General features: G+C 36.8%; 1 protein-coding gene across 3 annotated transcripts in view; it reads left to right on the plus strand.

Moving 5' to 3' along the window:
- RPS6KC1 (ribosomal protein S6 kinase C1) overlaps nucleotides 1-24633 on the plus strand; it is a 197708-nt gene that overhangs the window by 99653 nt on the left and 73422 nt on the right. For all 3 annotated transcript variants that reach the window (XM_082616018.1, XM_082616023.1, XM_082616019.1), the window contains 2 exons: nucleotides 7764-7879; nucleotides 17501-17593. In XM_082616018.1, the coding sequence (XP_082472144.1) occupies nucleotides 7764-7879; nucleotides 17501-17593 (209 nt within the window). The remainder of the gene's footprint in view (nucleotides 1-7763; nucleotides 7880-17500; nucleotides 17594-24633) is intronic.

Consider the following 24633-nt stretch of genomic DNA (forward strand, 5'->3'; position numbering starts at 1 on the left):
GATTTCCTTAAACCTGGAAAAACGAAAGAACCAGCAATGTTTTAAACAAAAAGTCATAAAAAATGATAATCATCTTCATCAGTTAATTCAGTTCTATGTAATTATTTCTTTTTTTAAATTAATTTTTATTGGAGTATAGTTGCTTTACACTGTAATTAGTTCTTGATCTTCATCTTTTGTTAGCAGTTTTATGAATCCAGTTTTTCCTTAGAGTTCTATAAATTCTTAACCAGTTGGTGTTATTATCTGAAAGTTACCAGAAACTAGTATCCTAGAGTATTTGTCAGAATCCTTTCTAGAAATTTCTCTGAAGAAGAAACACTTTTTTTTTTTTTTGGTGGTACGCGGGCCTCTCACTGTTGTGGCCTCTCCTGTTGTGGAGCACAGGCTCCGGATGCGCAGGCTCAGCGGCCATGGCTCACGGGCCCAGCCGCTCCTTGGCATGTGGGATCTTGCCGGACCGGGGCACAAACCCGTGTCCCCTGCGTTGGCAGGGGGACTCTCAACCACTGCGCCACCAGGGAAGCCTAACTCTTTGGATTTTAAGGATCCCGTTATTGTTTTTATTTTTTTAGCTAGGCCTTTGGGTCTCTTGGAGCCAAACTAATACCAAAGAGGGGTGTGTCATAGGGTTGGGGATTATGTGGTGTTTTACAGTGTACCTCTATGCGTGGAAATTTTCTTAAGGTTGGCAAGTGACTGAGTGCCAGTAACCCATTCTGTGACCAACTTATCCTAACTTGGGAGTCTTTGAGTTAGGTGGTGGGTATTCTAACAGATCTTAAATGCTCAACCCTTAAGCATCAATTTTGAGGCTGTTTTGACTTCTGAGATTCCTATTAGCATTTAGCCTTTGTCTACATAAAGTAAGGCAAAAAAATGTGTACCTTAGTATATACTGAGTCCTAACCAAGAAAAGGCCCTGTGTGTACCATACCAGTTCCCCAGTGTGGGATGCTGGACCTTGGACTGGGGAAAACATTGAACCAGCAGATCTCAACAAATGCGGGCTGTGGACTGGGGGCCCCACATAAATAGGGAACAGCATATTGCCACTAACAAGTACCTAAGTGGATCCTGGGACAGAATTAAGGGTTGGGGGTTCCACTCAAAAACCTGGGAATTGCAGTCCATTATAAAGCTAGGGACCTGGGTTCCGGGCAGAACTGTCCACCAGCTCAAGCTGTCTTGCCCTGTAAAGGAAAGCCATTTATATTTGAAGCTTGATGCAAAGAGAAAGGAGCTCAGAATTGAGAGAAACTGACCGCTGAAAGAAAGACAGTGAACACAAAAAGGGGTTCACAGATACCACACCTGTCTTTCTTGTCCTCGAATGCCATCAGAAGTTTGTTCACTTTGGACCCTGACACTGACACCATATCTGTTAAAAGACAAAAATCCAGCTGAGTAAATTTGAAGATCTAATTGACTTTATTAATTGATTCCTGAACCAGGCAGCATCCCATCCAGCAAGTGGAAAGGAGCTCCAAGGAGCTCCAGAAAAGGAAAGGTCTTTAAAGCCAGAGAGGGGATGGGACAAGGAAGTCATAAACAAAAAATTATTTTGAGCAAGACACCTTCCTTTGGGAGACAAAAACGTTTATTGGCTGGTTACCTCCCTGGTGCTGACGAGGAAGTTCCAGACTGACTGGTTAAGATTCCAGTCCTGGGGAAGGTTGAAACTGCGATTAAGTTAGGTATTCTAAAGTTTGGTGACATGGGCTTAGTGGCTCCATTTTGGACTGTTTGTTTGTTTGTTTCTTTTTTTTTTTGTGGTACACGGGCCTCTCACTGTTGTGGCCTCTCCCGTTGCGGAGCACAGGCTCCGGACGCGCAGGCTCAGCGGCCATGGCTCACGGGCCCAGCCACTCCTTGGCATGTGGGATCTTCCCGGACCGGGGCATGAACCCGTGTCCCCTGCATCGGCAGGCGGACTCAACCACTGCGCCACCAGGGAAGCCCTGTTTCTTTTTCTAATGGCAGAAAAACTGCTTAAACAACATTGAAAGCAATTATAGTTGAGGCAATGCCTGGGCACAACTATTATTGTGACAATTGCTTTTACTATTCTTTGGTGACTCTTTGAACTTCTAGGGTTCACATAACACTTAGTTTAGAAAAAACATTAATGGGGGTTGTTTAAATGCAAATGGGAAGCAGATTCCCTGACTGACCAGGTTTGTTATTCACGGAAAGGCTGATGGCTCTAGATTTGTGGGTGATGTGTAGAACCGTAAATTACAGTTCTTCTCAAGGTTGCCTTTTGTTGTCAGAACACTTAGCATAAGTCAGAAATGGTAGGCTTTACCTGAAAAGAACAAAAAACCCATTGAATATAATAAATCAGCACTTAAAAAAAAACTCTAACCACCAAGGCCATCTCAAACAGGCATATTCTTTTGTGTGACTGAAGTTGTTAAAAAAAAAAAAAAAGGAAGCACCAACAAACAAAAACTTATCCCAGCAAACCCAGGTTGATTTGGATGTTCTTTCTAATGTGATAAATCTGAATGAAAACCAAGCATGCTTGACCAAGAGTAAAGTGATAGGGCCTCCAATAGGGCCTACTGGAGAGTGTGGAGTAGCGATAGGAATATAAGATGTGACTAAGTAGAGTCTTATATGGGGATTAAATTCTGTGCATGTGGAGACAATCAAGTATGGTCAAAATACTCTTGAAAATCCCTAAAAATTTCCCATAAAGTACAAATGTAGACATATTGGCTTTCAAGAAGTCTGACGTGGTCAATTCTTCCTTTAACATTGCTTTTCTTTTGTTGAATCAGTGATGAGGCAGTAGCTATATTCTTTTTAGTGACTAAGGGTAGAATAACAGAATTGGAAGAATTAACTTTTTATTCTAGTTCGTGAAACTGATTTTCATTATTTCTGTGAGTAAAAATGCCTTTTTTTAAAAAAGTGGGTAAATGAATAAGGACCTTTGTTTTCCAAGGAAATCCTTGGGTTACAAGGATGTTTGAGAGCCCAGTTTTTCTCAGAGAGGCCCATTCTCTTTTACATAGTGTGAAATTTGTACCTCTTCATAGCTCTGATTTTCTTGTGTGCCTGTCTATCTTCTTCAGTCTTTCCTTCTCTCTGATTCTACTCTTATCTTGTCTGATAGGCTCCTGCCTCAACTCCTTACCTTTATTTTCTGTTCATCTTTGTTCCCATACTCGCTTGTACTTGTCCTGTGCTCTGTCTTTTTCTTGCTCTACTCAGTAACAGTAGAATAATCTAATTCAAATTCAGTTACCTGAAGTGTGGTAGCATAAGATCTGGCTTGGGTTTAGGCTCTTATTTAACTTTGTGACTGAGAAAGGCATTTCACATCCCTGAGCCTCAATTTCCTTAGTTACAAAAGGAAGGTAAGGGCTTCCCTGGTGGCGCAGTGGTTGGGGGTCCGCCTGACGACGCAGGGGACACGGGTTCGTGCCCCGGTCTGGGAGGATCCCGCGTGCCGTGGAGCGGCTGGGCCCGTGAGCCGTGGCCGCTGAGCCTGTGCGTCCGGAGCCTGTGCTCCGCAACGGGAGTACCAAATGGTGATGGTCTCTTGGGTAAATTAGAATTTCACAATTCTATTATCTATAGATTGTGCCTTCTATAATAACTTCTCTTAGTAAATTGAGTCAGGGTTGGTGCTCTGGACTGCTGGATAGCAGTTTTCAAAAATTTTCAATGACAACTTTGAAATTGCTCATTTCTATTCAGGTACACTCTCTTCTTTCATGAATCACACTTTATAATCACCCTAATTCTATTCTTTCTCTTGATCTGAGGTAAAGAAATATGGGTTGACACAATATATAAATATAAGACATCTTTTATGGTACACCAGAACTTTTTGACATAAAGGTTAGTAAATAAATAATGGAAGCAGTTTTTCTCTTTTGACTGCCAAAGCACAGTGGAAATTCTTGTTCTGTCTGAATGATTAACAGAAATGTAGAGAACTTATTGAAGGTATTAGTTTATCTTCAGGTAGAATTTTTATTTTTTTTAAAGATCTTTTGATGTGAACCATTTTTAAAGTCTTTATTGAGTTTGTTACGATATTGCTTCTTATGTTTTGGCTTTTGGCCCCGAGGCATGTGGGATCTTAGCTTCCCGACCAGGGATCGAACCTACACCCCCTGCATTGGAAGGCGAAGTCATAACCACTGGACCACCAGGGAAGTCCCTAGGTAGAATGTTAAATACGTATCCATTTTTAAAAGCATTTATTAAGTGTCTACCTAGATATATTACTGAAGAAATAATAGCCACATGACCTAATATGGGATTAAAAGTTTAATTCCAGGTAACCTAGTTTCCTTGAAAAATAATCATTATATGCTGCGTGTGTCTTAAAATGAAGATTAAGAAATTAAGAAGGTTAGTCAAAAATTTTGATCAAGTAAAATCTGTTTAAAGTCATATTTATGAATAAGTTGATTACTTGGAGTTATTCTGGAAATCGATAGATTAATTTTTTCTTTCTGATACTCAAAAACCTCAGTAAGTATCCTGCAGCAGAAATCTACAAGAGGTGGTTTTCATCCTTGGCTGCTTCTATTGATGAGCAGTGCTTGTGACCTACTTTTAAGGGGCTGATAAGGAAGGAGTCATAGTATGTATATTTAAGGTTACACTTAAAAAGCCTTCCAGGATTTCCATCACTTCATTGTTGTTTCCATGGAAGCGGAACCACTATCATCAGCAGGAGTCCATTTCAACTGCTGGCTTCCGGTTCTTGTTTCTCTGTTACTATGGTGACTGCCTCGAAAGCAACAGAAATACAAAAAGTTTAAAAAGCAGCAATTTGATTACAAAATACGTTTTTTTTGTTTGTTTTTTTTTTTGCGGTACGGGGCCCTCTCACTGTTGTGGCCTCTCCCTTTGCGGAGCACAGGCTCTGGACGCGCAGGCTCAGCGGCCATGGCTCACGGGCCCAGCCGCTCCGTGGCATGTGGGATCTTCCTGGACCTGGGCACGAACTCGTTTCCCCTGCATCTGCAGGCGGACTCTCAACCACTGCGCCACCAGAGAAGCCCACAAAATATGGTTTTAACTCTAGCTTTAATTAGGTGTTTTATAATTGACATTTTAAAATTTCAAGTTGATTTTTTTGAAAAAAGAAAAAATTGAAGTTTTATTAAAGCTTAATGACACTGAATTAAATAGAAAAAAACCCTAAATTGCCATAGTTTCTATTAGAGTTGAGCCTAAGAAGAACCAAAAATTCTAAATGGGGATTTAAATTAGGGCTTGAAAGGTATAACCTGCAATGAGAAGAGCTAATGATAATGGGAGTAGCAGTTGGAGTCTATGAGCAATAAGCTCAAAACTAAGAATGAGCAGTGTGTCGAAGTAGTGAATGTTTCTTATTTACGTGGCACATTTTATCTTCAAAATATGTTAGGTGATTTTCACAGATTATATCCATTTTTCAACAGAGTAAAAATAAAAACCTTGGGTTTAGAAATGTAAGTAAATTTTAAGGACAGAGGCAGGAAGCATACTGACATTTTATTTGAGGTTTGAGGAATTGGAGTGTTAATAAATATAGATTGTTCCACAGTTAAAAGGCAGTAGAGATCCCCATCCCTCACCACGACCAGTTATATTTGTGAATTACTACTCATAAAGGAGAGAAGAGATGGAGTGGTAAGATAAAAGCTGTGAAAGGAAAGGTATTTAAGCAAAATTGCAATCCCAACTTTGTTGCAATTTTTCTTTCTTTTTTTCTTTTAAAAAATTTATTTATTTATTAGGCTGTGCTGGGTCTTAGTTGTGGCACGAGGGATCATCCTTGTGGTATGCGGGATCTTTAGTTGAGGCATGCGAACTCTTAGTTGCGGCATGTGGAATCTAGTTCCCTGCGCAGGGATCGAACCTGGGCCCCCTGCATTGGGAGTGCAGAGTCTTAGCCACTGGACCACCAGGGAAGTCCCTGTACTTTTTCTTAGAGGTCTGTATTCATTCAGGGTTCTTTGGTTTACATGTGACAAAATCCACTACCTTAGGCAACAAATGGCAGGATTGTAGGTTCAACTGAAATCAGGGACCCCAGTCACATTAGGTTTTCTTTTTTGGTCTCTGGTATTTGTGTCTCTTTTTTTGCTTTGGCAGAAACTATGGCTGCTGGCAGTTCCCCCTCTCTTACTTACAGCGTCAATAACACAGAAGGACTGATTGGTCCAGTTTGTGTTGGGCCAATTTCTCCCTTCTCCAACTGTGGCCAAGAGGATGGGGTTCTATGGTTGGCCCTGCTGTGACAGGGAGGCTCACCCTTGGCTGACAAGTGGTGACTAGAGGGGCTGAGATGTGAAATAAAGTAGCAGCTTTCATTCAAACCATGTTGTTAAGGGTTAGTAGTGGTTGGGGGAAGAGGTGGAGGAGTATGAAGGGGAGGAGAAAGGGTCATTTCCCAGAAGAAATAGAAGCTGTTGTTCCAGGCAGAAATAAGAAGAGGTTTTTCCACCTGTAGTGTCTTGGGGGAAAATACCTGCTTTATTGTAATTCAGTTCACTTCTAATTCAGCAAACCAGGTGACATTATTATGTAAGATTTGGTTTTGAGAGAAAAACCAAGATTGAAAACCTTTACAACTTATTGCTTCCTATAGCACTGGCTCTGTTGTAGTACCTTTTATGTATGTTGTCTCCTTTAATCTCTACAGTCATTTGAGGTATATATTTCCATTTTAGAGAATGAGGAAGAGGTTCACAGAGTTGAGATGACTTATCATTGGACGCATGACTAACGAGAGGCAGAGCCAGAGTTCAGATAACCAGGGTTTCTGGAATGTAATCCAGGGTACTTTCCACTGTGTGATACTTACATTTTGGTTAACTTCATTCAGAAGATGCATAGGGTGAATTATAAAAACAGTACTGTGTATTAAGTGCTTTGATAAAAATGAGTCATGAATAGTATTGAATATTATTTATGAAAGGAACCTTAGACATCATATAGTACAGTGGTTTCAGACTTTTTGACTTTTAGCCATGGAATCCTTTCTTCAAATGAAATGTTATATTATAGTCGAGTATGTATATAAAATGGGTAAAAGCATAGGATCATCCCACTCTGGAGAGGAGAGATCCAGGAGTGTAACACCTCCTTTTTGAGATCTTGAGTTCTTAGAGGCCACTTTGGATATCCTTTCCTTAGGGAAACTGAGAGCCAGACAGGGTAAATGATCCTTGTTCACTTTCACATAATATATTACAAGGATTTAAATCACATTATTGTTTTCAGTTGTAAGGTGGGTGACAGTTTGTTATTAATGAATAAACCCTGATGCTTACAAAAATCAGAGTGAATTTGGAGTTACCCTAAATAATTTTATTCTCCAGTTTGGTGGTACTTTTATAGCATATCACATCCATGTCACAGCTTTTATTAAATGTCTCTTGCACTTGGTCCTGTTTGTTGAGTTGGACAACCGTATACTGTTTGGACTAGGCTAGTCTCTTGTACACAGACCTTTTACATTACATTCTTTATATATCGGCTCCTCTTATAAAATACATCAAGTTCTCTATATGTATTTAAATAGGAGTGTTTCAGAATTTAGATAAATGAAATTCATCTGGGTAATATTTAGACCTTGCTGATATGAATAACTTTGATGTCTGTTCCAATTTTGATCTCTCTCTTCTTTTCAGTTAGAAATGTGAACAAGTGGTAAATTGGGTAAAAGGAAGTTAATCTTCAGTTTGGATAAAAGAAAGTTTATTTATTTTTCACATGTCCTGACTTTTGTTTTTTCCTTTTAGGAGAGTCAAGCCCTACTCGTCGAGAAGCTGTGAAGAGAAGAACCGCAGAATATCTCATGCGAGCAGAGAGTCTCTCTAGCCTTTATGTGAAACCTCAACTTCATGATGTATCTCAGGTATGTCTTATGTTTCATTTTGTATTTTCTTTAGACATTTTTGCTGTTTTGTCTCTCAGTTTTATTTCTAACTAGAATGTTTGAGCATTTTGGTCTTTGGAATTTTATCAGTGATTTTCTTACAAGGTGTTGGTGGGAAGAAAAGCATTAAAGCACACCACCAGAAGTGGAATAAAATGGGACTCACTTTCTCCTTCTCTTTCTCGGCCCTTTATTCTTTACTCCATCCCTAATATCACCATGTGTAGAATGACAGTAATTTATACTGAATTTTATTTGAAAAATTTAAAGTTAAGTTATGATTCTTATACCATTCCTGTACCAGTTATTGATTCATGCTAAAACTAATTATTTAAGCATAAGTCCTACAAGTAGCAGCTATAGATCACCTAGAATTATAAAGGTATAATTCTAACAGGGATATTTAGGTTATTTGGGGCTACCCCTAGTCTTGTCTGGAAAGCAGGTGAATGTTTAAAACATTAGAAACATTTTGGTTTATCATTATTGTTTTATGTTATGTCCATCTGGATTTGGCAAATTTCTGGAAGAAATTTTTCTATTTTTTTCTTTATATGAAACTAAGTTTTTTTTTCCTGATGCAATTTAAGAGTTATACCTTCTAGAGGTGGGAGAAAGTGTTTATTTTCTTAATTGATCTAAGAGGCAGGCAGGCTTGTTCACATCTCAACTCTGTCCCTTGAAGCCATGGAAGATTGGACAAGATACTTAACAACACCTCTTAGCTTCAGTTTCTACATCTGAATAATGAGGATAATAGTAATTCCTTGCTAGGTTGTAGTTAGGATTAAATGAGTTTAAAAAAAATCACTCATATGTGGATGCACGCGCACACACACACGTAAACATTCAAGTGCCTACCTCATAAAAAGACCAGCCTATAAGCCAAACTTTTAAGACTAGCTTAATAAGCAATAGCCCTATTTTTCATCTCCCCTCATATATTGCTTTATATACCTTTTCCCACATTTTAAAATGCTTTTTATACTTTCTGAAAATTATAAAATGTCTCAATTTTCTAGTTTAAAAATAGCCCATTATTTAATCTTGGTTCATTGGACAACTAAAACTTTTTTTGCTGCTTTTCTGAGGCCTTTTCATTTTCTGTGTGACCTTTTAAAACATACAGTTATCAGAACTGTACTTATTAGTATAAGAATTTTTGTTGTTAAGCCTTTGGCCAATCTTTTTAGAACAAAAACATATATTCCAACTTGGAAGTAATATACTTTTGTTACTTGTTCTAACATAATAAATGTATTTAAGTAAGATAACTGCTGACTCATTTTCAGGTTGTTAATTACTGTGACTCTGTATTCTGTTTGCTAATCTTTTCCTGTTTTCTTTCATCATTGTTTCAATTATATTATTTCCTTTAATGCTTCACTATTGAATTTTATTTTTAATTTTTAAAATTAAAAACTTTATTTTTATTGAAGTAAAATTGACTTATAATATTATATTAGTTTCAGGTATACAACATAGTGATTCAATATTTTTATACATTACAAAATGATCACCATGATAAGTCTGGTTATCATGTGTTACCATAAAAGGTTATTACAGTACTATTGACTATATTCCTTATGCTGACTTATTTACTTTGTAACTGGAAGTTTGTACCTCTTAATCTCCCTCACCTATTTCACTCACACCCCCTCCCTTCTCTGGCAACCACCAGTCTGTTCTCTGTATTTATGAATCTGTTTCTGTTTTGTTATGTTTATTCATTTGTTTTGTCTTTTAGATTCCACATGTAAGTGGAATCATACAATATTTGTTTTTCCCTGACACTTAGCCTAATACCCTCTAGGTCCATTCATTTTGCAAATGGCAGGATTAAGTTTTATCTTTTTATCTTTTTTTTAAATAAATTTATTTATTTTATTTATTTATTTTTGGCTGTGTTGGGTCTTTGTTGCTGCACGTGGGCTTTCTCTAGCTCCGGCGAGCGTGCGTTACTTTTCGTCGTGGTGTGCGGGCTTCTCCTTGCGGTGGCTTCTCTTGTTGCGGAGCACGGGCTCTAGGTGCGCGGGCTTCAGTAGTTGTGGCACGCGGGCTCAGTAGCTGTGGCGCACGGGCTCAGTTGCTCTGTGGCATGTGGGATCTTCCCGGATCAGGGATCGAACCCATGTCCCCTGCATTGGCAGGCGGATTCTTAGCCACTGCGCCACTAGGGAAGTCCCTGAATTTTATCATTTTTAAATGGAATATTTATGTAAACATTACTTTGAATCTAATTCTTATTTTCTGTGGAGTTGGCAACCTACCCTGTGTGCTATCCTGATGCGTATATTCTCCGTCCATTTTTGGGGATACTCATAAATGTATTAAATAGGATGCGCCTCTATGAACTTTTACTAAATCCATCTTGTATATAAATACAGTTGATCCTTGAACAACATGGGTTTAAACAGTGCGGGTTCACTTACACGTGGATTTCTTTCAGCAGTAAGTACTGCAGTACTACACAATCTGAAGTTGGTTGAATCCATGGATACAGGAGGAATTGTGGATACAGAGGGCAACTATAAGTTATATTAGGATTTTCAACTGTGGGAAGGGTTGGCACCCCAACCCCATGCTATTCAAGGGATAACCATATTCTAAAAGTTTTAGGGAGTCAAAATCAGCAGTATTCTGTTCTTTCTATTAATGTTAACTTTGAATGTTCTACTTATACTTACTCATTCAAACTCCCCATTTATGTATCCCCTGTTACAGTTCCCCACAGTCATTTTATGGAGCAATAACTTATTAGGCAAATAAATATATAAATAGACTTGGAGAAAGGAACCATGAAGTATATCAGTCAGAATTTTCCTTCAAGCATAGCTTCAAGTGAAAATAAAAAAAAGAGAGATCTAGTATAGGAAAGCTGATTATATTAGATTTATATAAATTCATTAAGCATCTGTTATGACTCTGCGTGTATACAGTATCAAACTAGATATACTTTGGAGTTATATTAAAGATATGACACAGTCTCTGCTCTTGCAAACCCTAAAGCATAATTTTACGTAAAATATGTACGTAATTGAGGAAACAAAAGTTAGAGAGGATTGTGAGAGCCATGTAGAATAATGGAAACTTGTATCAGGAAGGGTTAAAAAGGGGTACCTAGTGAATCAGATTTGATATGCTAGGATTTTTTTTCAGTTCTTAGGCAAGGAGGTTAGAGAAGAGTTTTTTTTGATAGAGCAAGATGTTTTTCTTTTAGGGTAAGGATTTGCTTTTTATTTTCACTTTTGTATTTTACTCTTAAATCTGGCCCTTATTTAGGTCAGATATGCTTGATTATTTTTTATCTGTAATTTAACTTAAATGTCTTCTAGAGGTTCTGGATGAGCTTGGTGAATTTATTATTTCTCTTCTTTAACCATCTTTGGGCAACAGTTTCAACCAACACAATGAGAGAATCATATAAATGATTTTTAGCAAATCTTAAATTCTGTGCAGAGCAGATATTATTTCTTTCTTGAATACATGTGCAAATATTTCTTTCTCATCTGGTTGATTAAGAAAATAAAGGAAGGGCTTCCCTGGTGGCACAGTGGTTGAGAGTCTGCCTGCTGATGCAGGGGACATGGGTTCGTACCCTGGTCTGGGAAGATCCCACATGCCGCGGAGCGGCTGGGCCTGTGAGCCATGGCCGCTGAGCCTGCGCGTCCGGAGCCTGTGCCCCGCAATGGGAGAGGCCACAACAGTGAGAGGCCCACGTACCACAAAAAAAAAAAAGAAAAGAAAGGAATCCTTTTTGGGTTTGAAATTTTTTGTTGATTACTGTTTTTCCCTTTTGTGCAGTCTAGGTCATGACTCACTTTACCTGAGTTTTCTGTGGTAGTTCAAGCTTTTGCTTTATTGAGTTTATTTGAGACTCTTATGTGGTAAATAAAAAAGTTCCGAATTTCCCCATCGTTGGTGATAATATCCTTTTCAAAAAAGGACAGAAAGGAGCAAAAGCACTCTCCTACTCTTTCTTTTCTTCATTACTTCATTACTAAAAGGCTCTGAGGAAACTTAAGGAGCAAGTCTGAGAAAAAAAGGAAATGAGCTTTATTTAAACTAAAGGTGTAGTTTTAACTAAAGGAGATGGGTTTCTTTTCCTTTTTTTTTTTTTTAAATTGTTGGTGACTTTGAATGATTTAAGAATTGGTGTTAGAGGGGATTTCTCTGGAAAAGACTTGAAATAGCTTATTTGCTATTTTTAGCTCTAGGAATTTAAAACTTAAGATCAATGAAATTTAGAAAAAGACAGTAAATGGTCTAAATTTAGGACATAAAGGATTGCGTACTTTTTAAAGCACGAATACCTTTTTTGTTTGCAATTACAAGGTACGAATGAAATTACAATTGGCCCTCATGGAACCCATGTGAACCCATGGGTTCCACATTTGTGGATTAAACCAACTGCAGATTGAAAATATTTGGGGGGAAAAATTCTAGAAAGTTCTAAGAAACCTTGAATTTGGCACCTGTTGTCAACTATTGACATAGCATTTACATTGCCTTAGGTATTATAAGTAGTTTAGAGATGATTTAAAGTATATGGGAGGATGTGTGTAGGTTATTTGTAAATACTACACCATTTTAAATAAGGGATTTGAGCATCTGAGGATTTTGGTATTCGTGGGGATCCTGGAACCAATCCCCTGTGTATATTGAGGGACAACTGTAGAATGTATGGCTTTCCTGAATATTTTGTGGATTTTGAGTATAGTTGCTATAATATTGAAAATATTTCTCTGTTGTGCATTTTGTTTACTGGTATTATTGGTATTTCTCAATTCTTCTTTAGCAAATATTTTAAAATGAGTGTTGTGTCACCCTTAGTGAGACATGGGCAAAGCAAAGATAGAAATCAGGTGCATTCCAAATCAGTAATAGGACTGCAGTTAAGAGTTGTGCTTGAAATGTGATGTAAGAGATACTTTTTTAGGAAACTGAGTATTGAGGGTTAATAGGTTGCCAGTGAAAGTCTCGGCATAGCCAAAAATCTACAGATGAAGCCAAATTCGGAACTAGTGTAGTTAGCTATCATGGTTCAGAGCGTGGATTCTTGATATGTTCTTTGTAGAGCTTTCCTTTTGTCCTTGATTGCTTGTTCCCTCCCAAATAATGCTGACTTACTCTCAGGTTATTTAAGGATGAGTAGCTAACCCTACTCCACATGTGGTTGGTGGAGCAGCAGCATAGCATCACCTGGTAGCTTCTTGGAAATGCAGAATCTTAGGCTCCACCAAAGACTACTGAATCCGAATCTCCATTTTTACAAGGTCCTCAGGTGATGTGCATGCATGTTAAAGTTTGAAAAGTACCTCACTAACAGATTGGTAAGAATTGAGATAGATCTCATTGAGAAAAGGGAATAATACCGAGTGAAAGAGACTCTGGGCAGGATAAACAACAGCTTTAAAAAACACCAAAAATGTAAACAAAGGTAAGGTTCACTTAACCATTTAGACAGTGTTGAACAGGAATAGTAAATAGGTTCTACTAGTGTGCTAACTCTAGTCCACTGGTAGTGGCTGTATTGCAAGACAGAGTGTGGGACTAATAGAGTTTGCCATTGGCTTGAGCAGTTGAGTGATATATACTTGCCATCTTTGGTTTTGAAGGTTGTTGGACTATCGTATATTCTTGCCTTTCCCTTCTCCTCACCCTCTGTATTTAAGTTTTGAACTCCTTGCTTCTCTAGGCATCTTCTGATATAGTAGCTAATACAAATAAGTGAAATTTTTACTTTTTTCTTTAAGGAAATCAGCCATGTTGCCTAGAAATATTTCCACCCCACCCTGCCCCAATAGCATTGGCTGAAGTTTTCCTAAACAATGTTATATTATTTTATAAATAAGATTTAATCCCCTCTTGTCTATTACCTAGTTTTGTCATCTTAGACAAATTGCTTAACCTTGCTGCTTTTCAGTTTTCTCATCTGAAAAAAAAAATGTTGGACTTGATCTCGGTCTCTTTCTTTTCTTAAAATTCTGTGGATTTATGTTTCCTTTTGCCATCTAAAAAAGGAATAGATCTATAGGGATTCTACCCAATTTAAACACTGCATATCAGAAATACAGGATTTTTTATTGATGGTTTTATTTCATGATCTTTCTTTGTTCATTTCTCTGATCTTAAACTTTTATAGATGGTTAAAGTAGAAAGAGAACTTGAATGATCACTTTGCCTTTGGTCTTTCCCCATTACAATTTCACCATTCCTGTCTTTGCAAAAGTAACCTTACTAAATCACTGTTTTCGTTGGGTTGCTTCTCATACAAAAACTTGTTTTCTGGAGTCTGGAAAACATAGTCCAGACTTTTTTCCCTGGCATTCAAGGCCTGTTAAAGTCAATAAAACTGACCAACCTTAAAAGTGCAATTTTATTTTCCTTTGTTCTACAATTTGAACATTTTTTTCCCCACCAAGAGAGTTCTTTTTTCCCCAATCCTATGTATAATATCCTTTCCTAACGTAATTCCTACATAACATTTAAAATCCCCTTTGATTCCACTTCTTTCTGAGACCACAGGTTATCAGACACATGATAAACTAGTGACTTATCTCTATTGTCTTATGTTTTTAAAAAATGTATTGTTACTTAACTTTTCATGTATTTGGCTTATCTCCTCAGGTAAGTTGTAAACGTCTTGAAGCTAGGGACCATGTCTTTTTTTTTTAATATTTATTTATTTGGCTGTGCCATATCTTAGTTGCAGCATACGGGATCTTTAGTTGCGGCGTACGGGATCTTTAGTTGCGGCATGCGGGCTCTTAGTTGCAGCATGTGGGCTCTTAGTTGCAGCATGCGGGATCTAGTTCCCTGACCAGGGATTGAACCCGAGCCCCCTGCATTGGGAACGCAGAGTCTTAACTGCTGGACCACCAGGGAAGTCCTGGGATGGTGTTTTTTGATGATTTATATCCCTTTCAGTTATCATGCACATAGTGGGCACACAGTAATTTATTGAAAGGCACAGTAGAGATTTTGTGGTTTGCTGTCTTTGCTGTTGAGGTTGCTAAAGTGAACTGATAACTTTCTTTGGAAACTGAAAGATCCAATGACATTACTGATTAAGAGGGATAAGTAGGAGATAGGGATGTTGGACGTGTTTGGCTATATTTTCAAAGATGAATGTAATGGATAAGTTATCACTTAAAGTATTCTTTTTCCTCCTATAACTTTTCCTAACCATTCCTCTCACCCAAATCACAAGCAGTTCTTGTTCTTACTTGGTAATAGAGTAGGGGGAGATGAATTCTTAATTATCAGAATGTGTTGTGTAGCAGAAGGACTGCAAGCAATAGAGTAAGGAGTTGGGGTCTAGCCTAGGATCTTTCACTGCTCTTTCTGACGGTAAACACCCAACCATTCTGAACTTCCTTTTATTTATCTGTAAAATGGGGATTATAATAATAACTTCTTGTAAGTACTACACTCAGGCCAGGGTGAGGTATGAAGATAAAATAATATAGATTAAGAGCGAAGAGACTATTTCTGTTATATGTCTATTAAAATACTCTGCTAAATGTTTTTCTATCCTTAAAAATTCCCCTTGGAGTTTAGGGAGGCAGAGATGTATCTGTGTTTTATGTCATCCAACTCAGCACCTAATAAAGTGAGATTAAAAAGGAATTTTTTGGAAACATATCCTAGAAGTAGAAATTAAATAGCTTTAAAAAGATTATTATCGGGCTTCCCTTGTGGCATAGTGGTTAAGAATCCACCTGCCAATGCAGATGACACGGGTTCAAGTCCTTGTCCGGGAAGATCCCACATGCTGCAGAGCAACTAAGCCCGTGCGCCACAACTACTGAGCCTGAGCTCTAGAACTCGCGAGCCACAACTACTGAGCCCTCATGCCACAACTACTGAAGCCCACGCGCCTGGAGCCTGTGCTGTGCAACAAGAGAAGCCACTGCAATGAGAAGCTCGCACACCGCAATGAAGAGTAGCCCCTGCTCGCCGCAACTAGAGAAAGCCCGCATGCAGCAACAAAGACCCAACACAGCCAAAAATAAATAAATAAAATAAAATAAATTTTTAAAAAACATAAAAAAAGAGCAATGTACTTAAAAAAAGAGAAAAGATGATCATCCTGTCCAGTTGCCACTGTCACCAGCGTTCTCAGGTTAAGTCTCTTTAAAAAATAAAAAGTTGTCTTTTTAAAAAAAAATTAAATACCACCTCTTTAGGCATATTGAAGTTAGTATTTGCTTACTAAACCTAAAAACAAAAAATTTTTTGAAAGCAATTAGGATTGCTGCTTTTAGAAAATTTCACAAAGTGACAGTTTTCCCCGTTTGTAAAAGACACCTAATTTGTCTATGCAACCTCCCTCACTTGTTACCCTCCTCTCTTCCTTCTTCCTCTCTTTTCTGCTCTTTCTCTTTGCTTCCAACCAACATGCTAGGCACTGTGAATATAAAGATGAATAAGGCATATTTCCTGTTCTCAAGGAGCTTCTTGTCTAGTGATGCTGAGTTGCACTAGGACTTGAAGTATCAAAAATGTAACTCAGTAGCTCTGGTAATCATGACATTTGGTTAACCAGGATATTTATTGTCTACTCATGGGGATGATAAATGTTTCCTATATATTCTAACAGACTTTTTACAACAAAAAGGTCTGCTTTGAGGGTATAATAAGGCTTTGTGTGTCCTGTCATCCTTTGCAGCATCACCATTTTAATATAAGGATTAATAAAACATTGCTTTCTGGTTGTAAATGCCAAATGGAGACATCTTTAGAGTTTATCTAGTCTAATGTTTTACTTTACTGATAGGGAAAAGCTAAGACCAATGGATGGAAAGTTAGGATTATTCTTTCATTGCATGTGGTACTGAAATATCCCTTCCTTATTCACTGATCCTTTTTGGACTTATTTTTGTGGCGAACAGACTAAGTTTTCCACATCACAGATTTGAACGTTCAAATATTAAAAAATATTTTCTTTCTTCTGTAAATCATCTCTTTTCTAGGCTTACACAATCTCAGTTCTAATAATTATTGGTTATATGACAGAGTCTCTTAATTATTCACCATTATTGGCAATTCTGATTGAACTTGAATTTGCCAATCCCTCTTAACATACCTAGTATATATTTATAAAGTAACATTAAAGGACTGTAGTTTTATGATGAGAGAAAATAACTTATGTTCCTTCCCTCCCCAAGTTTATCTGTTGTTACATTTGTTTTAGTCCCCTCCTTCTAAATTACTCTTGAGGCTTCTGGGGTAAATATAAGGCTGTGATTGATTGTTGGCTCAGTTAGCCATTTGTTACAAAGTTTCATTACAGCTATACAGTTCTGAATTGCATTGTTGCTCTGGAAACTATATCAGCTCATTAATTTTTCTTTTTAAAATTTTGTTTTCAATGTTATGATTTATTTACTTGCAACTGTTTTCTTGATTTTCTTCATTTTTGATTTTATTATTTTTTTATTTTACATTCCAGACAAATAGAAATTTCCTCCTTTCATCTTTCCATTCTCTGATTTATGATAAATTTAGTTCCTTTGGCCTGACATTTGCTTCAGCAGGCAGTCTTCCTTCAAGCACCTCCCTGATTGATGTATAATCTTTGATATCTTCCATTAGCCTCCAGGATCACTAAGTTCAAGGCCCCCTTGGAACCTAAGGAGCCCTGCCGAGGAGCTGAAGGCCTTCAGAGTCCTTGGGGTGATTGACAAGGTAATTCTTCAGTGTCTCTTCAAGAGTTCAGTCATAAATCGATGCATGCTGACATTATGTCTTTGAAGCTTTGGATCTTAAGGATATGAAACAAAAGGAGAAAATGACTCAAATGCATCTGCACTTTAAAATAACAAAAGAGAAGAGAAAAAGCTTTTATCTAAGCAATTCATGTAAGGTCATGCAAAATATACTTGTGTTAAAGGAGAAGGTGCTTATTTGTTGGCATTCAGTCTAGTAAGGGGTTTGGTTTTATAAACCTGTTATAGTTATAAAAACTAGTGAGTCAGTAGTTGTTCAACATTAACTGGTATAGTCAATCTAATGGTCAAAAAAAATGACATTCTCCTAATAAATACCATTTCTTGAGTACCTGCTATGTATCAAACCATGTATTAGGCATTTATATAATATAAACAATGTATTAGTCCTATCCAACCTGTTATTTGCATGCTGGTGGAAAAGCGATGCTTAGAACAGTTTAAGTAACTTGCCCAGAAATCACATAGCTATTTAGGGTGGTACTGAAATTCAAACGTAGATCGTTGTGACACCAAAAGCTGTGCTTTTTCCAATACACTAACCCCCCTTTTGCACACATGCATTTTTATATTTGGAATAAAAGTACTGCGATAACAGAGGTCTCTGCCATTGAGTTTCCCCAAATTTGGTGACATCTCAGATATGCCAGACATTAACAGTACTGAGCCTGTCAGAGAGTTTACAAATGTAGTTAAAAAATCATACACAGGGCTTCCCTGGTGGCGCAGTGGTTGAGAGTCTGCCTGCTGATGCAGGGGACACGGGTTCGTGCCCCGGTCCGGGAAGATCCCACATGCCATGGAGCGGCTAGGCCCGTGAGCCATGGGCGCTGAGCCTGTGCATCCAGAGCCTGTGCTCTGCAAGGGGAGAGGCCACAACAGTGAGAGGCCCGCGTACCGCAAAAAAAAAAAAGAAAAAAACATACACAGTAAACCGTGTTTTACATATATTTGGTCAACCACCACTTTACCTTTCAAAGTGAAAGAAAATGCTTTAATATTAGGTATAAATTAATTTAATCTTTTTTATGTTAACCATGTTTTATGAAGCACCTTAGTGTTTATTTATAACTTCATGTTCATTGAGTACTTCTTGTGTTCTAAAGTATGCATGTGAGTCCATGCTAAAATTGAACAATATGCAGTATATTTCAGGTAATTTGAACAGTAACTAATAAGAGTTCGAGGTATTTCAAAATAAACAGTAGGTTGGATATTACATGAAGCTGCCAGGTCTTATTAAATTCTTATAAGCATCATTTTTCTCAAATAGATTTATTTGACTGAATTTTGAAGTTAAAGAATTGGAAGCAGTAGGACTTTTGAGCCTGAAATATTTCCTTAACCATGTTTTTCCTAGCCTTTCCAGTTTAGAGAACATTCTATTTGAGAATACAGAGAAGTAAAATAACAATTAAATAGTTCTTGGATTAATGAAAGGTCCTTGGATTTCTGTTCAGGCAAATATACTTTTTTGATGTACAGTGTCTCCTCCTTCTCTTAGATCTGTTTATTTTGACAAAGTGTGACCTTTCATTGCAGTGCTCTAACCATGAATAGATCACCTTTAAGTCCTGATAATTGCTATGAGTCTCACATGTATCCAAATAAGGATGTTGACAGTAGAAGAATTCCTAAATTCTATGCTGAGGCATAATTCATTACTGTCTTTGTTCTGTTAACCTGGGGAGTATATTGGTATTTAGAAGGGGACATTTTAACTTTTCTAAGTAGAAACAAGGAAATATGAACTTGGGAATTAATAAGCTTTACAAATAATCTTTAAAAATTTGTATACCAGTCTCTCCTTTGTAAAAACATGAATAGGTAGATTTTTTTAAAATGTGCATTTTTAAAAAATTGGAATATAATTGCTTTACAATGTTGTGTTTTGAATTGTTTTTTAAGATAAATTCCTCCCCACTGTAATGAGGGATATCTAAAGTTTGGGTTTTAGAAACTTGAAATTTGGAAGAGAAGTGTTGTATCAATTCAAACAGCTAGAAAATACACTGGATACATTAATCTCACCTGTACCGCTCTGATTCTGTTTCATTAATATGTTCTTCATGAGCTATTTTGAGTGTTACTATCTAATAACTCAGGAAAATAAAATTTCCCTAGGAATAGAATTTTATAGACTTTTATATATAAAGTAAATAAAGCAGATTTGTTCATTAATATCTAGCCTGTAAGCTCCATGAAAATAAGATCATGTCTTGTTCACCTCTATAATCTCATAGCACCTAGAATCATGCCTGGCACATAATGGATGCTTAATAAAAATTTGTTGAATGAATGAAATTGAGACTTAAATAACTTTAAATATATCATATATAGAGTGACACCTACTGGTATAATGTGAGACTGCTACCTAGTATCATGGTTCAAGACACTCAGATGTCTTTACCCAGAGGCACAGTAATTGCAATGCTGTATCTTGGTCTAGAATTCAAAGGGGTGTAAGTGACTTTCTGTTCTTTAACTGGGATTAGAAAATCTTTCATTAGTATATATATGGGACAAGGAACTTAAACTCTTGGAATATCAATAAGCTGGTGTGCATTCAGAGGCAAGAATGATAAGGCTAGTGAAGGCCCTCAAAATTGTATCATACAAAGAAGAGCTGAAAAATGAGGTTAACCTAATAAAAACGTGTGGTCTTCATATTTTTGAGGGCTATACAGGATAGAGTGAATATATAATGTTCTGTTCAGATCTTGAAGGTAAAAGGGGTTATTAAGTATGCCAGAGCAATAGATGCAAACTAGGACATCTTAGGCAAAATAGGGCATCTGTCTTTCCTGGGAGAAAGACAGTGAGGGATAAGCCTTTTTTGTTCATATCCCCCAAAGGATACAACTAGAAGTAAATGAGTACAGATTTTTAAGTTTTGGGCTAATGATTAGAGATACCTTTCAAGAATTAGGATTGACCAAAGGTGGATTGGATTCCTTCATATCTTATTTGTTTCTTGTCATTAGAAGTACTCAAGTAAAGGCTGAAGGATCATTGATGAGGATGTGGTACAAGGAATCAAGCATTAGATGGATTTTTATGTTAGATAACTTTTAAAGATTTCTTTTAGCCCTCAGACTCATTTACACATAGTCTTCATGTAGTAATAGCTAGGGAAAGTAGAAATTAGTGAAATACAGTACTCAGATAAGAAGGGTGGGATTGCTGTTGTTTTCATATAAGTTTGTGCATGTGTGGATGCAAACTTTTGTGTTTCTGTGTGTGAGGTATGAATATATAGAGTATGTATATGTTTGTGTGTAGAAGGATTGTTTATATATAGGTAGTTTGCAGTTGAATTAGAAGTCTGGATTGGTAGTTTGATTGCTAATAGGATGCCCAAGTGTTGGGAGAGTTTCTGAGAAAGTTCACTATTATATAGCTTATCTATAAAAAGGATAAAGGAATCCATAATCTAGTAATGTACTAATGTCAGTTTCCTGGTTTTGATACTGTGCTATAGGTATATAAGATGTCACCATCAGGAGAAGCTGGGTGAACGGTACATGGGACTCTGTTATTTTTGCAACTTCTTGTGAGTTTTAAACAGAGTTAAAAAAAAAAAAAGGCTAGGAGGAACACTGACTGGAACATCAGAGTAAAAATACCAAGATGTGATCCCTTCACGTCCAGTTAACTCTTCTGGTTTGGGTGTAACTGGAGAGTCATTCTGCATGTGGTGCAGTGAGGATCGTATGGTTGGATTGCCCAAATACATTGCCACTCCTTGAAAAACAGCTTCAGTGGGATGCTTTATAAGTCACTCTTATAAGAGATGCCACATAGTGTAAACCTAAAACTATTACTTCAAGTGCCTTGGCATTTTGTAATTGAGATAGCTTCCCAACTTTATCTGATGCTTGCTAGGTAGAATTCTTGGGTTGGCTTGCTATTGGGAAAAAATATAATAACTTAGATGAAGTGCACCAATTTGTAGAAAAGTGTAGACTATAACCTCATATGAAATGGATAATTTGAATAGCCCTATAACTATTAAGGGAATTGAATTTACAATAAAAAAAAATTCCTAAAATGAAATCTTGGGGCTCAACTGGTTTCACTGGAGAATTCTACCAAAATTTTAAAGAATTGACACCAATTCTTTATATTCTTTTCCGGATAATGGAAGAAGGTGGATCAGTTCCCAGTTCATTTTATGAGGCTACTATTGTCCTAATACCAAAATCAAAGACAGTACAAAAAAGAAAATTATAGGCCAATATTCACAGATACAGAAGTCCTCAACAAAATATTAGCAAATAGAAGTCAGCAGTATGTAAAAGGAATTATGTCCCATGACCAAGTGGGGTTGATTTCAGGGATGCCAGGTTGGTTCAGTGTTTGAAAATGAATCAGTGTAATCCATCCACATTAACAAGAGGAAAAATTGTATGAGTGTACCAATTGATGCAGAAAAAGCATTTGAAAAATTCAACACCGATTCATGATTTAAAAAAATAATCTCTCTAAAAACTAGGAATAGAGTGGAACTTCCTCAACTTGGTTAAGAATATCTATAAAAATTTCACAGCTAATACCATAGTTAATGATGAATGACTGAATGCTTTACCCTAAGGTTGGGAACAAGGCATATTCTTAGCACACCTATTAAACATAGTACTGGAAGTTCTAGACAGTACTACTAGGCAAGATCAAGAAATAAAAGGCATATGAATTGGAAAGAAAGCAAACAGTTGACTCTATCTGAAGGAGACATGATCTTCTACACATATAAAAACATGGAATCTATCAAAAAACTAGAACTAATAAGTGAATTCAGCAAGGTTGCAAGATATAAAATCAGCTTACAAAAATGTTATATTTCTATATACTAACAGTGAACACATAGAAACTGGAATTAAAAATACAATATCATTTACAATCACTCCAAAAATATTGAACTACTTAGGTGTTAATATAACAAAATATGTACAAGACTTTTATGCTGTAAAGTACAAAACTGATGAAAAAAATCAAAGGTCTAAATAATTGGAGAAATGTGCATTGTTTATGGCCTGGAAGACTCAACATAGAAATGATGGAAATAATGTAAATTCTCCCCAAATCAATACACAATTTTAACACAGTTTCTGTCAAATTCTAGTTTTTTTTTGTAGACATAGGCCAACTTATTTTAAAATTTACTTGGGAAAGTATAGGAGCTATAATAGCTAAAACAGCTTTGAAAAAAGAATAAGTGCATACAGTTTACTTGATTTCAAGACCATATAGCTATATAGTAATCAAGACAGTGTAGTATTGGTATAGGGAGAGACACATAAATCAATGGAGTAGAATAGAGAATGCAGTAATAGCCCCACAAATGCGGCCAGCTGACTTTTAACAAAGGTACAAAAGCAGACCTTGTAGGAAGAATCATCTTTTTAATAAATAATGCTGGAACAGTTGGATGTCTATTGGCAAAAAAATGAACCTTAACTTATACCTCATACATTATACAAAAATTAGCTCCAAATGGATCATACATTTAAATGTGAAATGTGAAACTATGTAACTTCTCAAAGTAAACAGAGGAAAAAATCTTGAGTAGCTAAGCCTTGGTTTATAGAGGTTTTAGATGTGACACTGAAAGCATGATTCATAAAAGGAAAAATTGATAAGTTGACTTTATCAAGATTAAAAACTTTTGGTCTGTGAAAAACCCATTAAGAGAATGAAAAGACAAGCTACAGACTAGGAGAACTTATTTGCAAACCACATATATGACAAAGGACTCATCTAGAATCTATAAAGAATTCTTGAAAGCCAGCATTAAAAAACCCAAACAATACAACCAGAAAATTAACAAAAGATACAAAAAGCCATTTCACCAGATTAAATGATGGCAAATTAGCATATGAAAAGATGTTCAACATCACCTGTCATTAGCAAAATGCAAAATAAGATCACGATGAGTCATCACTACACACCTATTACAAAACTTTATTTGTATTAGCCCAAAACTGGAAACAACCAAAATGTCTTACAATAAGTGAACAGTTAAACTGTGGTGCATCAATACCATATAATATTACTCAGCAATAAAAAGAAATGAACTACTGATACACACATCAACTGGGATGGATCTCAAGGGCATTATGCTGAATAAAAAAGTCAATCTCGAGTCAGCTCTACCCACCACCAGTCCCTCCCATCAGGGAACGTGCAAAAGCCTCTTAGATAGCCTCATCCATCAGAGAGCAGACAGCAGAAGCAAGAAGAACTACAATCCTGCAGCCTTTGGAACAAAAACCACATTCACAGAAAGATAGACAAGATGAAAAGGCAGAGGGCTATGTACCAGATGAAAGAACAAGATAAAACCCCGGAAAAACAACTAAATGAAGTCGAGATAGGCAACCTGCCAGAAAAAGAATTCACAATAATGATAGTGAAGATGATCCAGGACCTCAGAAAAAGAATGGAGGCAAAGATCAAGAAGATGCAAGAAATGTTTAACAAAGACCTCGAAGAATTAAAGAACAAACAAACAGAGATGAACAATACAATAACTGAAATGAAAACTAGAAGGAATCAATAGCAGAATAACTGAGGCAGAAGAACGGATAAGTGACCTGGAAGACAGAATGGTGGAATTCACTGCTGAGGAACAGAATAAAGAAAAAAGAATGAAAAGAAATGAAGACAGCCTAAGAGACCTCTGGGACAACATTAAACGCAACAATATTCACATTATAGGGTTCCCAGAAGGAGAAGAGAGAGAGAAAGGACCTGCGAAAATACTTGAAGAGATTATACTTGAAAATTTCCGTAACATGGGAAAGGAAGTAGCCACCCAAGTACAGGAAGTGCAGCGAGTCCCATACAGGATAAACCCAAGGAGAAGCATGCCAAGACACATAGTAATCAAACTGGCAAAAATTAAAGACAAAGAAAAATTATTGAAAGCAACAAGGGAAAAATGACAACATACAAGGGAGCTCCCATAAGGTTAACAATTGATTTCTCAGCAGAAACTCT

Source organism: Mesoplodon mirus, assembly GCF_964341445.2.
Source record: "Mesoplodon mirus genome assembly, chromosome: 3".
NCBI classification, from domain to species: domain Eukaryota; kingdom Metazoa; phylum Chordata; class Mammalia; order Artiodactyla; family Ziphiidae; genus Mesoplodon; species Mesoplodon mirus.